Source organism: Cervus elaphus, chromosome 11 (assembly GCF_910594005.1).
Source record: "Cervus elaphus chromosome 11, mCerEla1.1, whole genome shotgun sequence".
NCBI classification, from domain to species: domain Eukaryota; kingdom Metazoa; phylum Chordata; class Mammalia; order Artiodactyla; family Cervidae; genus Cervus; species Cervus elaphus.
The window spans coordinates 8291851-8305241 of record NC_057825.1 but is presented as its reverse complement, the minus strand read 5'-3'; the positions used below and the strand labels follow the sequence as shown (position 1 = coordinate 8305241).

Genomic DNA, 13391 nt, shown 5'->3' with positions numbered 1-13391 from the left:
TGAGCAAACTCCGGGAGATGGTGAAGGACAGGGAAGCCTGGTGTGCTGCAGTCCATGGGGTCGCAAAGACTAGGACATGACTTCGTGACTGAACAACAACAAAAGCAGGCAACACAGGTTAGTCAAAGTAGGGAAAATAGAAACGAGGGTAACAAACTTGTCCAAGGAGAAGTCTGGGAAGATCCCATCTCAGCACCAGTGAGCAGCAGGTTTTGGTCCAGCTGAACCAGTCTCATGACAGACATGATAGGAAGTCACCTTCTGCCCCAACAGAGCATCCATCTGGAACAGCAGTGGGGAGTCCTCCAGCAAAGAGCCTTCAAGTTGCTCAGCACTGTGGTCTCATTTTAAGGAATCTGCCTATAGAGGGTAACAGTTATACCCCCAAGGAGTCTTAGTCTTTATCAGTCTTGGTGCCAATAGAGTCTTTCTGAGAAACCAAACTAATTCCTTATCTAAAGCAATGCTTTTTTTTTTTGACCACACTAAATGGTATGCAGGATCTTAGTTCCCCCACCAGGGATCAAATCTGCACCCTCTTCAGGGAAAGCATAGAATCTTAACAGCTGGACCTCCAAGAAAGTCCCTAAAGCAACAATGTTAATTTATCACATTCAGACACTCACAGTCCTGTAATGGACAGTTCACAATAACTAATATGGAAGTTCACATTGGCCACTGTGACTCCATCTTGAATTACTAAATTTAAATCCTATGAGTTTCATGCAAGGTGAGGAGGAAGCGTAGAAACAGAAGAAGTCACACTGTAAAAGCCTGGGCTCCTGCTCTGGTCCTATTTCAAACTCTATTTTCCTATTTCTAAGAGGTTCTGATGTGGATACAATAGCAAGGTATCTGTGTTGGGAACCTGCACCCACTTCAGCAACTTTCCAGGGCTATCCACTCCATGTGCATGCATGCTAAGTCACTTCAGTCATGTCTGATTCTTTGTGACCCCAGTGACTGTAGCCCACCAGGCTCCTCTGTCCATGAGAGATTCTCCAGGCAAGGATGTGGAATGGGTTGCCATGCTCTCCTCCAGGGGATCTTCCCAACCCAGGGATTGAACCCGAATCTCCTGCATTGGCAGGCGGGTTTTTTACCACTAGCACTACCTGGGAAGACCACATGCAAAGCCAAATTCCCCGAAGCCGGTGATTAGACCTCCGTGCTGCTACTCATCCTATTGGAAGGGCTGATGTTGAAGCAACCCTGCTCCCAGCGCATCCTTTGAGCACAAACCTTCCTTGTGTTGCCTCACCCCAACCTGGGCATACCTAAGTTCAGTCTTTCTCCGTGGCCCCAACTCCAAGGGGAAGAAAATGGTGAGATGTTCCCTATGGATTCACTGATCACCCACAATGGCTGGTGAAGTGATGATTCCTTCCGCATAGAGGCATATCCTGCCTTGCTAAGACTGCATGGGGACAGGGACACACACAACGGTCCCAAGCTCCCAGAGCAGAAGAGGATCGTACATCCACAGGGGAACTGACACCAGCAAGTCCTGCAGCCGCAGATGAAGCTCCTCAGTTTGACCCTGCAAAAGTCCTCTCTCCTCATCCTGATCTGTAAGGCCGTGCATGCTCTGAACTCCTGCCTCCTTCCCAATCGCTGTCCACCCACCCTGACTGCCGTTTCAATCTCCAATTGCATTGAACTTGTTCCTACCTCAGGACCTTTGCACTTGCCGTATCCTCAACCTGGACTTCTGTATTCACATGGTCAGCTCTTTCTAGTCATTCAGCTCAAATATCACCTCCTTAGAAGGCCCTTGTCAACCCCTCTATCTGACACCACACCCCCATTACTCTTGTCCCAACTTGATTTATTTTTTTCAAAGGACTTTTCACACTCTGAAATCACACTGTGCATTGACTCATTGTCTTGTTTATGGTCCACCTGCCCACTAACCTCTATTCCGTGTGGGCAGTCAGGCCAGTCATGTCCTTAGAGCATTTCCAACACCAGCACGGTGTCCAGCACACACACAGTGCTAGATAATGTGTTGCTTGAGCCAGTTAGAAGAGCCAGGAGTCCTGTGCCTCGTGAGACCTTAGAGGGGCCACTTTCTTTCAGGCCCTGCCTCAGCCCATTGTCAGAGACCCAAAGTAGGTAGAGACTGAACCATCCCTCTCCATGAGCATAGGTCTCAGGCCCTGACTCAGCCCGGTCGGATCCAGACCCCAGGAGAATGTAGGGCCAAACCCCCGTTTCCTGCTGTGCTGCCCTTCCACCAGAGTTTCCACGGCCCACCCACCTCCTTAGTGATGACCTTAACGCACTCCGTGTCTCAACTTCCTGCTGAGCCAGAACGAGAAGTGCTCCGTGGTTTGTGCCAGCTCAGAAAAGTTGAGTAATCACCTACGGTCACCCAAACAGCAAGGGATGACGTCAATTATGTATATATTCCAGGAGCCCACGCTCCAGCCCTGCAGCCTAAGACTTCCTTTTCCTCTCCCTTCCCCCACCAGCCGTCTTTCCTTGTTTTCTCTTATGGCCAGTGCAATGGCAGCGTTGAGTCACTGAGTGACTTTCCCAAGGTCTGGAATCATCCGACCCCAGGGACCAGTGATTGGCCCACAAAGCTCCCCCCACCCCACCACACTGTCACCCCACCCTCAAACTCCGACCGCAGTGAAATAATTTTTTCTCTCAAATGCCAAGCTCTCTCTTACCCCAGATCTTTGCTGTGTCCTTGGCTTGGGACACCCCCAACCCCCTGCCACCACCAGAGCTGTATCTGATTCTTCTGGTCTCTGTTTAGAGGTTAGAGCCCCCCTTCCCATCAAATAACTAGATAGGGGCTCCTTCCCTAAGCACCATGGCCCCTTGTTTCTTCACAAGGCTTTGTCACACACGTGGCTTTTATCACTGTTCCCCCCCCACACACACACTGTGAGTTCTTCGGAGGAAGAATCTCTGCATTTCGCTCCACCCCAGGTCCGCATTCCCCCGGCAGAGGGCCTGTCACATAGCAGATGATCAATAAATATTTAATGAGTTAAATAGTTCCATTTGCAAAATTAGACCACTGAGGCACAGAGAGGTTTAGCACCTTTTCCTGGTCCCACAGCCTGGCCACAGAGAAGCTCTAGAGGAAAGGCTCCCTTGGGCATGGTTGAATTGGACTGGGGTCAGAGGTAGGGCTGAAGTTTCCTAGAGGAGGGAGAAGGAATGATCAGGGGCTATGCAGGCAATTTCCTTCTCTGCTCTGGTGATGTCTGTGTGTCCAGACTGACCACCAACCCCTGCTCCCATTTCACAGGTGATTAGAGTGACTCCCAGAGGAGGGCAGAACTTACTCAAGATCAATAGTGGACCCCAGTCTAATGTTTCCTAGAGCTGAAGCCCCCCCCCCCATGCCCCACTTCCTCCCACCTGTGCAGGATATAAGGGGGCCACCCCAGAGGGAGACCAGTGGGTCCTGCTAGAGCCTGGGTTGGGGGGGCAGGTATTGGGAGGCCTGGGTTCTTGGGCTGGCCTTGCCACTTACCCGTGCATGAGTCCCTTAAAGTCTTTGGGCCTCAGTTTCCCCGTCTGGACGACAAAGGGGCTGGACTTGGAGGTTTCAGCCACCCCCTTCCCCAGTGAGGACAGGACTGTGGGAGCTGATGAATAAGAATACAGCTCCTGAGTCCAAAAGGCATAGTTGAGTCCTGGTTCTCGCATTTATTGCTGAATGATTTTGTTCAGTCCCTTCACCCCCTGAACCTTCATTTCATGGTCTGTAAAAAAGAATAGTAGCTTTTCTCTTTTTTTTTGAGGATTAAATAATCTCACGTTAGGGTAGTCCCTGGCACAATGCCAGGCACAGCATTCCCCAGCAAAATGAGTTCATAGTATTAGGGGATGCCGCCCTCTGGAGGCCAACCGGAGGAACGGCAGGCGAGGGGCCAGGCTGGAACCCGCGTCCCCGGCGTGGTCCCATGTGTCCAGATGGGGAGACAGCGGCTGCGCGCCGGTCACTCCGTGTGCGCCTCTGCCCACTGGCAAAGGCGACGGGCATAGCAAGCTGGGCTGACGGTTGAGAAGGTCCGGCCTGGGTAGCGCAGCGTCTTCCACAGTTGCTCCAGCCGCTTGCGGAGCCCGTAGACCGTGGTGAGGTCTACCAGGCCTAGGAAATAGCGATGCTCCGGCCCGTCCACGATGTGTAGGGCGTTGGGGGCGTCGGGCAGCAGTCGGCGGTTCTGGGCTCCCGACTCCTCGGCGCTCTGCGCCCCTCGTATAGACCTGGGGGCCGACAGGAGGGTGAGATAACCGCCTCCTCCGAGGACCCCCAGTCAATGGACCCTGTCAGCCCGGGCCAGGCTGCCCCTGGGTCATCCCCACACCTCCTGTGTGCCCCGGCCTGTGATGTCAGGTAAACTGGGGGGCTGAGTGAATTGCAATTGACAGGCTAAAAGCTGAGCTGTGCGCTCTGCAGCCGCCGGCTAGCCACGTATGGCCCCTGAGCGCTTCAATGTGGCCAGTCCCAACTGAGATGCATGGTTAGTGTAAAATACATACTGGAAAAAAAAAGAAAAAGAAAAAAAAATACTGAATTTCCAAGACAGTATGAGAAAAAGAATGCAAGATATAAATGTTTACATTGATTAGATGATGAAAGGATCAAAGTTTGGATGTATGAAGTAAGGGAAATATGTTATTAAATTATTTTTACCTATTTCTTTTTACTTTTTATTTATTTATTAAGATTTTTTTAAAGTCTTTATTGGATTTGTTACACTACTGCTTCTGTTGTATGTTTTGGTTTTTTGGCCCCAAGGCTTGTGGGATCTTAATTCTCCCACCAGGTATCAAACCCGCACCCCCTGCATTAGAAGGCAGTCTTAACCACTGGACTGCCAGGGAAGTCCCTCTTTTTACTCTTTAAAATGAGGCTACTAGAAAATTTAAAACTACCTGTGTGGCTAGGGTTAACTTTCTACTGGATAGCGCTGGTATCTAGCATTTGGGTCTACATTTAATGTAGAGCATCTGGCTCTACATTTAAGTACCACATCACTTTGGGTAAGTCCCATATTTGGGTGGGCTTCCCTGATGGCCCAAACAGTAAAGAATCTGCCTGCAATGCAGGAGATATGGGTTCGGTTCCTGGGTGGGGAAGATCCCCTGGAGAAGGAAATGGTAACCCACTCCAGTATCCTTGCCTGGAAAATTTCATGGACAGAGGAGCCAGGTGGGCTACAGTCCAGGGGGGTCGCAAAAAGTCAGACACGACTGAGCATGCACACGCCACACCGTATTTAGGTATTTCCAAAACTGCTGTTTGGGGTCATCCAACCCTGAAAGTTTCAGAGTGGCAGAGTTGAAACCTTGCAGAAAAACCCAAGTTTGCAGATGGTGTGTCTTTTTGCCTCAAATTGTATTCCAAATCAGAAGATGCCTCTGGTGGGGGCCCCCAATCCAAGCCAGAGAAGGCTCAATTCCCTAACTTTGTCCTCTTGTGATGGTGCAACTTGGAGAGTAGGGGGTCGGGGGTCGCTGAGGGCTTTATTCCTGCCCTGCCCAGGTCTTGGGGGGAAATAAGCCAATCAAAGAAAGCTCCCTCCCACCCCAGGCACCAACCAATCTGAACAGAGTGGTCTGGGAGCCTGGACAGAATACTGGTACTTTCTGCAGTGGCAGGGTTAACCTGGGGATGGTAGGTTCTGAATGAGGGGCTGGGAACTGAGTGGAAGTGGGGTGGTGGCCATTTACCAGCCAGCTTGGAAAATTTCAATAGAATAAAAACCACTGTATGCAAACTTGGATTTACTCTAGCTTGGATGGGCAGACTTAGGGGAATCTGTATCCCATAGTGGGCATTCCACTACCTGGTCAGGATGTGTCCACCAAGTCACAGGTTTCATGGGGAGCCATTACCTTGGGTTGTGCCCAAGACTTGCCCATTGGAAGGTCTTCCTCCAAAGGGTGGGGCTGGGGGCGGGGTGAGTGGACATCAGTTTTCATTTGTCCACCCACCAAGTCAATGAACTTATTTCCTTTCTTATTTTCCAAGAAGGACCTATCTTAATGCCTAAATATTTCTGAAAAGCAAAAGTGAAAGTGTTAGTAGCTCAGTTATATCCGACTCTTTGCAACCCCATGGACTGCAGGCTACTAGGTTGCTTTGTCCATGGGATTCTCCAGGCAAGAATACTGGAGTGGGGTGCCACGCCCTTTTCCAGGGGATCTTCCCAGTCCAGGGATTGAACCCAGGTCTCCTGCTCTGCAAGCAGATTCTTTACCACCGAACTGCCAGGGCAGCCCTGACTGTTCAACTACAAAAGTGGGCCTTGGAGAACTGAAATCCAAGTAACTAACCAAGTACCAACATGAATCCTCAAAAGTCATTCTACAACTTCATTTCCTCCCTCTGAGGCTCAGTTTTCACATCTCTAAATTGGGAATGAACCCATCCTCTCAAAACCTCATGGTCAGCATGCAAGGACTGACTGCATGCAAGAGGAAGGCAACATGATGATGGTGCCAGTGGTGATGACTTCAGGGTCCTCGAAGTGAAATGACCAGGTCAAGGGGCAAGGGCTCTTTCTAAGGCAAAAATGAAGTAGGTCTGAAATCTTCAATGACTCCACATCCCCTTCTGGAAAATGGGCAGATTCTTCAAATCAACAGTGAAGCTCTCATCCAACTGGATCTCACCTGGTCTTTCCCCTGCTGTGATCTACCTGTGCCCACTATCCCTGCTGGCCAGGCTTCTCCAGCTCTCCTCCGCCCCTCCCCCCCCACACACATACATGTACACACATACACACAAATACTGCACTTTCCAGGCTTTGAACCTCTGCCTGTGTTGTTTCTCCCACCACACCACCTGTCTTGTCCATGCTTTCATCACCTCATCCTTGCTGTTGCCTCTGGGGGGCCCACCTGGCTGTGCGGAAGATAAGGCTACTGCCTGGGCCCCTCTCATCCTCATGAAGACGCTGGAAGGCCATCAGGAGGCTGTAATCCAGTACATTGAGCTCTCGGAGGAAGGCGGTGTCCAATTCCATCTGGCGGAGGAACCAGCTCCGCTGGGGCCCTGCCGGAGCATCAGTGCCCCCACCTAAGTGCTCGTCGGGTGCCGGGCAAGGTGCTGCGGGCTCCACATGCACCTGCCCCGGGAGGGCAGGAGACATTACTGTCCCAATTCACAGATGGGCAAACTCATCTGTAATTTGCCTTGGTCACCTAGCTAGAGAGTCGCGGAGCTAGGATTCTCCACGTGACTCCAGAATCTAGGCTGTTAATGACTCGGGCAGAGGGTAGTGCCAAGGACACCCTTCTAACTTCACCCTAAACAGAGGAAGAGCAGGCAGTGACCACCCTATGGCTCACCCAGATTGATGGTCTTGCCCTGAAAGTTGAGGTCTTTCAGCACCAGCACAAGGAGGCTGCCCTCAGGGGCGGGCTCCACCCAACGGCTCACCTCGCAGCCCTTGATGTCATACCTGGAGGTGAGGGGTGGGGGAGATAGAATTCCACATTATACAGACTTGAGACACACAGGAAAGCTCACAAGGTGATAAGAAACAAGAGCAGCCACTGGGTGACTGTTCAGATTCTCAGCACAACCCCAGTCCATTATCGCTCCCCTGTTAGAGATGAAGAAAAAAACCTCAGAGAGGTTTTTCAATTTGCCCAAGACCACACAGTGACTAAAGGGCAGAGCAGGGATTCCAACTCAGGCTGAACACCAGTCCAGCCTTTCCCCTTGCCTGTGCCTGCCTCTTGGCCCCTTGTCATCCTTGGGGTATCTGACACAGTGGGCCCATACTACTCGCAGAACCACAAGGGCCTGTGGGAGGTCTGCAGCCCCTGGGGAGCACCAATGTGGAGCTCTGGTGGCAGAGGAGGCAGGACTAGGAGGCTCAGAGGGCCTCCTCCAATCAGAGGCTGGATTTGAATCCCTGCTTCTAGCACAGTAGCTATGTAGATTTCCCCTCCTCAATTTCTCATCCACAAAATGGGGATGATAAGGACACCTACCCCTCAGAGATATTCTGGGAAGGAAGATGATGAGTGCAAATGACTCTACACAGCACTCATTGCCTCTTGAGCACTCAAGAGACGTTGGTCGTGGGGATCATGGTCTCGGACCCGTCAAGAGATCTTGGGATCGATCTTTCGCTGTCTATCCCATGAGTGTGGGCGCTTCAGGTGGTACATTCTGGGCGGGGCTGGGAGGCCGACTCACCTCTCAGAGATGCGGCCGGCGGGATAGAAGACGCTCTGCATGACGATGAAGTATTTCTGGGGACAGGAGTAGGGAGTGAGAGGAGACAGGGTCTCACCCTTCCGCCGCCCCCTCCGGCCCGGTCCACTCGGCTCGGCCTCACCCACCTTCTTTCCCCGAGCCACCCGCAGACTGTGCACTCCTGGAAGGGGAGAGGGCGTCAGGTGAGGGGCGCAAATTCGGATACGCCCCCGGGGCCCATCCTGTCCAAGGCCAGTTTCAGGCCACTCCTCCTCTTTGAGATCTGCCGCTTCCCAAGCCTCCAGGCCGCGCCCCCAGACCCCTCCCTTCCCCAATTTGAGGGTGGTGTCCTGACTTGACCTGTTTCTAGATTTAGCCCCAAATGGGCGACTCAGACGGTTAAGAATCTGCTTGCAATGCAGGAGGCTTGGGTTCGAGCCGTGGGTCAGGAAGATCCCTTGGAGAAGGGAATGGCTACACACTCCAGTATTCTTGCCTGGAGAATCCCATGGACAGAGGAGACTGACGGGCTACCGTCCACGGGGTCGCAGAAAGACACTACTGAGCGACTAACAGGCCCACAACTCTTCCTCCGGTCACTGTCCAATCCCAACCCCGCCCCCTTGGGGCCCCACCCAGGTCTTGGCCCCGCCCATCGACCCCGCCCCCTCGTACATTGCGGTCTAGGACCTGCCTCCCCACTGGACTTGGCCCCCGCCTCTCTGTTGCCTAGTGCCCTCCACCCTACTCGGACTCAGGTCCCCTACGCTCCCCCCACCACCCGCGATCCTGGAACCTTCCGACTCTCCGACCCCTCCCTTTCTCGCCCTCTCTCCTCACCCCTCCCCGCTCCCTGCAGTCCCGGGTCCCGGACAGGTCGTACCCAGCAACCGTGCGAGCAGTGAGTGTGGGTGTCGCTGCAGGTGATGCACGTAGCGGGGCAGATGGGTGAGCAGCGCCTGCACCTCCCGGCTCCGCAGGGTCTTCAGGAAGAAGCGTTGGTCGTGGCTGAGGGGCGGGAGGGAGAGGTCACTGTCCAGGCCGGTCAGGAGCCGCCTCCCCACCGCCCGTCTGGCCTCCTATCTCCGCCCCTCTCCATCGGACCGCTATCTGGACGTGACCCAACCTAACCTGGCCATTCTCTCTCTCCTCAAGCGCATCCCTCCCCCGACTCCTCCCCCCAGACACCACTCCCCCCGCCATTCCCCACCCCTGCCACCAGCTCACGACAGAAAGAAGCTGGCCTTGCTCTTGGAGGTGCTGAGGAACTGCAGGTAGGGGCGGCCGGGACCCAGCGCGGCCTGGTAGTCCTCCTCGGCCAGCCCCAGGGAGCGCCGCAGTCGGGCGAAGGCGGGGCCAGCCAAAGTGCCCAGCTCGAAGCCCTGCGAGAAGGAAGAACAGCCCCCAGGAGTGTCCCCTGGCGCCCAGGGGTGTGCAGTTGGCCCTCCCGCGGGAGAGTCAGGGTTAAGCACACTCTTTCTGCAAGACCCCAGGGTCAAGCCATCACTCCCACTGCAACTGATGCAGAAACGGAGGAGGAGAGCTGAACACATTCCCTCTCATGCAGTGGTCTTGGGCTTCCTACCTCATGAACCTGGGTCAGGACTTCGGAAAAATCCTCCTCTGTGGGCAGCCCCTGGAGCAAGGAGCAGAGGGGCCCAGGGCAAGTCTCAGCCGACACTGCCAGCCCAGGGTCTCCCAGAGTCTGGCACCCGGCCTCACCCCTTCCCCCCATGTGGTTCCTCCAGCAGCTGGGGGCTAACCGAGGCGTGCCTGAGCTGAGCAGGAAGAGCACCAGCCCTCCCAGAGCTGGAGGGAAGGAGCCGGGGCAGGTCCCAGGTGTGTCTTATTCACTGCTGAGTCTCCCACACCAGTCTCTGAGTTAGAGCCTGGCACATGTGCCCAGACACAACGGGGGCCAAAGTGTTGCCGGATGCCCTCCTGGTAAAAGGGGGTGGCCTTGAAGTCTAGGGACCTGCCTGACTGAGCCTGGGAAGAGTAGAACCAGAAAAAGCTTCCTGGAGGAGGTGCCCCCTAAGATGAAATGTGAGGGTAGTGAAGATGGGTAGCAAGGTGCTCATAGCAGGGGGAACAGCAGTGATGGCCACTGGGAAGAGGAGAGACCGAGACTGAAGAGAATAAGGAGGGGTGGACTGAGAATGAGGTTGGACAGATGGCCCTTGAGCTTGAGCCAGCAGGACGCTGAGACCATGCTGAGAATTGAGGAACCCTGCAAGATTTTCAGCAGGTGATGAGATTTAGAGGACTCCTGCATCTCCCTGGACCTCCAGGTCCCTGTGCTAGGATGGGGTCACACTGCACATGTGTGCACACACACAAACGACACACATGCTCACCCGGGGCCATCCAGCTGCTGAGCTTGCAGTGGGCGACCCTTTCTGCTGAGCCAGCCTGGCCCTAGCCAGAGCTCTGGGGAGGATGGGCGGAGCTGGTGGGGTGGGGGTGGGGTCCCTTCTCAACTGCACACCCTGGCAGAAAGGGAGGACCTCAGAGACCAAAGAGTACAATCCCTCCCACCCATTATACAGATGGAGACACTGAGGCCTAAAGAGAGGCAGACACCCACCTAGATCATACATCCACCACGTGGGTTCAAGGGCTTCCTCACACCCTCAACACACCTTGGGCTCTCTGGCTTCCTGGCCTCAGCCCAGAAATGTCCCTCCTTCCCTGCACCAAGTCCCTGCCTTCCTCCCCTTCTATCTGGCGTGCTCTGATCCCCAGCCCTGCATTATTAGCAGGACGGGGCATCAGCCTGGTCTCACTGTTAGCGGAGGTGCGTGGAACTGGCCACTCACCGTGGGCGGGTGGTCCATGGACACTTGAGTGGCAGCCCACAGCCCTGCCTGCATCAGGCACATCACCTGGTGCAACTCGTGCCCGGGGCCAATCTCAAACAGTCCCAGGCGACACTGCTTGTCTCGTAGACGCCAGAGGAGCCCACGGTGGCCAGAGCTTGAAGCAGCTGCTCTGCGTCCAGCCTCTGGGGAGGGGGCCAGGATCTGTGGTGGGTGGCACCAGAAGCAGTCAGCATGGGGCAGTCAGCATCCCACCAGGGAAAGACCCTGGTCTGAGTCCCACATCACTGTTTGTCAGCTCTCTCCTAGTCTCTCTCTGCCTCAGTTCCCTTAGTTGTAAAATGCAGAAAAGGCTGGTACCCACCTCACGGCGTGTTGTGAGGGGACCGTGCCTGGCATTCAGTCAGCACTCATAGTGATGGTTCTTATTATCAGCGGATAATTCATTCCGCAGCCTCTCACTAGCTGTGTAACCTTAGGTAAATCACCTAACCTTTCTGCACCTCGCTCTCTGGTCTGTAAACTGAGAACTACAATAACTCCTTCGTGGATGGTATTAACTGTTGTTACTGTTGAGTCTGAGCACCGTGCACAGGATCTCCTTATAGTAGGAGCTGTGATGTCAGTGATTGAGTCATCTACTCTGCTCGTCTACGCCGAATTCCTCCAGTCCTGCGCGGCAGGTCCCCATGAAGCTGAGGTCACCGCTTCTGACCCATCTTCAGCCGGCACCCACCATGAGCCCAGCCCTCGCTGAGAGCTTGACCTCCTAACTGCCCTATGAAGGAGACGCTTTTATTATTGTCTCCATTTTGCAATGAGGAAACCAAGCAAGTTCTCGTGGAAAACCCGCCGGACTCCCCACTTCAGACCAGCAGCCCCAGGTGGGGCGTGTCCCAGTCCCGCCCAAGTGCAGGACCCCTCCTGGGTTTGGATGGGGACGTGTCCGCCCCATACAGGGCGGGGAGACCCGGCCACTGCTCTCCAACCCTTTCCTTTCCTGTCCTCTCTCGGGTCGGCACCTACCTCGCTGGGCCCCGGGCTCGGCGCGGCCATCGCCCCCGCAGCAGCTTCCCGGGCTCGGGCCGCGTCCCCAGCTGCCGGGTAGCCCCGCAGCAGGAGCCAGGCCCCGCCCCTGCTTCTCGATGGACCAATCGAGCGGTGCCGGTCACGGCTGCACCCAATCCGAAAGGGGGAGCCGGGGATAGCCTGCGGGTCCCGCCTCCGGGGCTGCAGCATCCTTCGGATAGCGGTCCAGGGCGGGGCGGGGCCGCCGCGCGATGGTTAGGATCTCTGCGGCGTGAAGACCCCCTCCCCCCACTCCGTTCCGAGTGTGGGAGACTCAGATCTCGGGGAGTTCGGGAGGCCGGTAACCTAAATCCAGTCCCGCCCACCCACTCTGGCATGAAAATCCCACAGACCACATTTCGGGTAAGGAAACTGAGGTCCAGTGAGAAAAGTGACTACCTCCAGGAACTCAGGGGCAAGTAGTCATTCAACATTTATTTTGAACACTCAGTATGGGCCAGGAGCAGTGTAGGCCAGGGTGTGTGTTGTGGGGGTGGGGGGGGGGCGCTGGGGAGGGCAGATTTTAGGGTAAGTGAGAGGAACACAGCTGCCAGCGTGAGCTTTTAAAAGCATAAATCGGATGATGTCACTGTCGGGCTCGAAGTCTCCAGTGGCTTCCCAAGGCACTGAAACAAAGCCCAAACCTCCCAGGACGGCCCCAGACCCACTCTTCAGATTCCTCTCAACTCACTCTCCCTGCACCCAGTACACATCCACAGGGGCTCTGGGCCCTCTTTCAAACCTCCAGGCTTTTGGAGGTGCTGTTCCTTCTGGGTGAAGTACCCACCCCCCTCACCACCACCACACACACACCCGATTTGCTTTATTCCTTATCACCTTGCCCTACTCTGGCCTCAGTCATGATCACATCCCTTTTATTTTCTTCATCGTGCTTAACACTGTCAGAGACTGTCTTGTTCATTTATTTATTACATCCCCCTCGCCCCTACCCAGAGTGCAAGGAGGGCAGGCTCCTTTCCTGGCAGTAACCTGGCACAAACTGGTGTTTTGAGAAACTGGTATATGCTGAACCAGTGCAAGTAGATGTACACAGAGGGGGCCATTGTGGGAGAGTGGGGAGAGAAGTGAGGACACCTTTGGTGATTTAGGGCAGAGGATGGTAGCTTTGCATCAGAAAGGTGACTGGGGCGGGGGAAGAAATGGAAAGAATTGATAGGATTTGGGTCTGGTGGATGTGGGGTGGAAGAGCAAAGCCAAGGTCAGTGATATCTGATGGGGATCTCAGGTGGGCAGCTGGCACACATGCAACACCTTTGGGCTCAGGAGAAAGCTGGGCTGGAAGCAAGCCTGGGTGAGGA

The 13391-nt window shown here is 54.6% G+C and overlaps 1 protein-coding gene across 5 annotated transcripts; it reads right to left on the bottom strand.

Annotated features, from left to right (window-relative positions):
* Positions 1–3652: 3652 nt before the first annotated feature.
* PIP5KL1 (phosphatidylinositol-4-phosphate 5-kinase like 1) lies at positions 3653–12320 on the bottom strand. Of its 5 annotated transcripts, XM_043916152.1 has the most exons (10): positions 12031–12320; positions 11005–11208; positions 9771–9821; positions 9413–9567; positions 9069–9193; positions 8332–8366; positions 8186–8241; positions 7327–7439; positions 6877–7030; positions 3653–4233 (listed from the first exon to the last, which is right to left on the bottom strand). In XM_043916152.1, exons 1-10 carry the CDS (start codon positions 12241–12243, stop codon positions 3966–3968), a joined length of 1374 nt encoding a protein of 457 aa, XP_043772087.1. In that variant the 5' UTR covers positions 12244–12320; the 3' UTR covers positions 3653–3965. The 5 variants fall into 5 exon arrangements, with proteins under 5 accessions (XP_043772087.1, XP_043772088.1, XP_043772089.1 ...); XM_043916153.1 differs by lacking the exon at positions 9771–9821; XM_043916156.1 differs by lacking the exon at positions 6877–7030 and having other exon boundaries at positions 3969–4233.
* Positions 12321–13391: the final 1071 nt, after the last annotated feature.

Bases quoted from the DNA above. Each gene is read 5' to 3' on its own strand.
- PIP5KL1 (XM_043916152.1), bottom strand. From the start codon at position 12,243: ATGCTGCAGCCCCGGAGGCGGGACCCGCAGGCTATCCCCGGCTCCCCC. The intron at 9,568-9,770 runs GTAGGAAGCCCA...TCCTTCTCGCAG, and splicing joins TCCTGACCCAGGTTCATGAG to GGCTTCGAGCTGGGCACTTT. The intron at 7,031-7,326 runs GTGAGCCATAGG...ATGCTCCGGCAG, and splicing joins GGGCAAGACCATCAATCTGG to GGCCCCAGCGGAGCTGGTTC.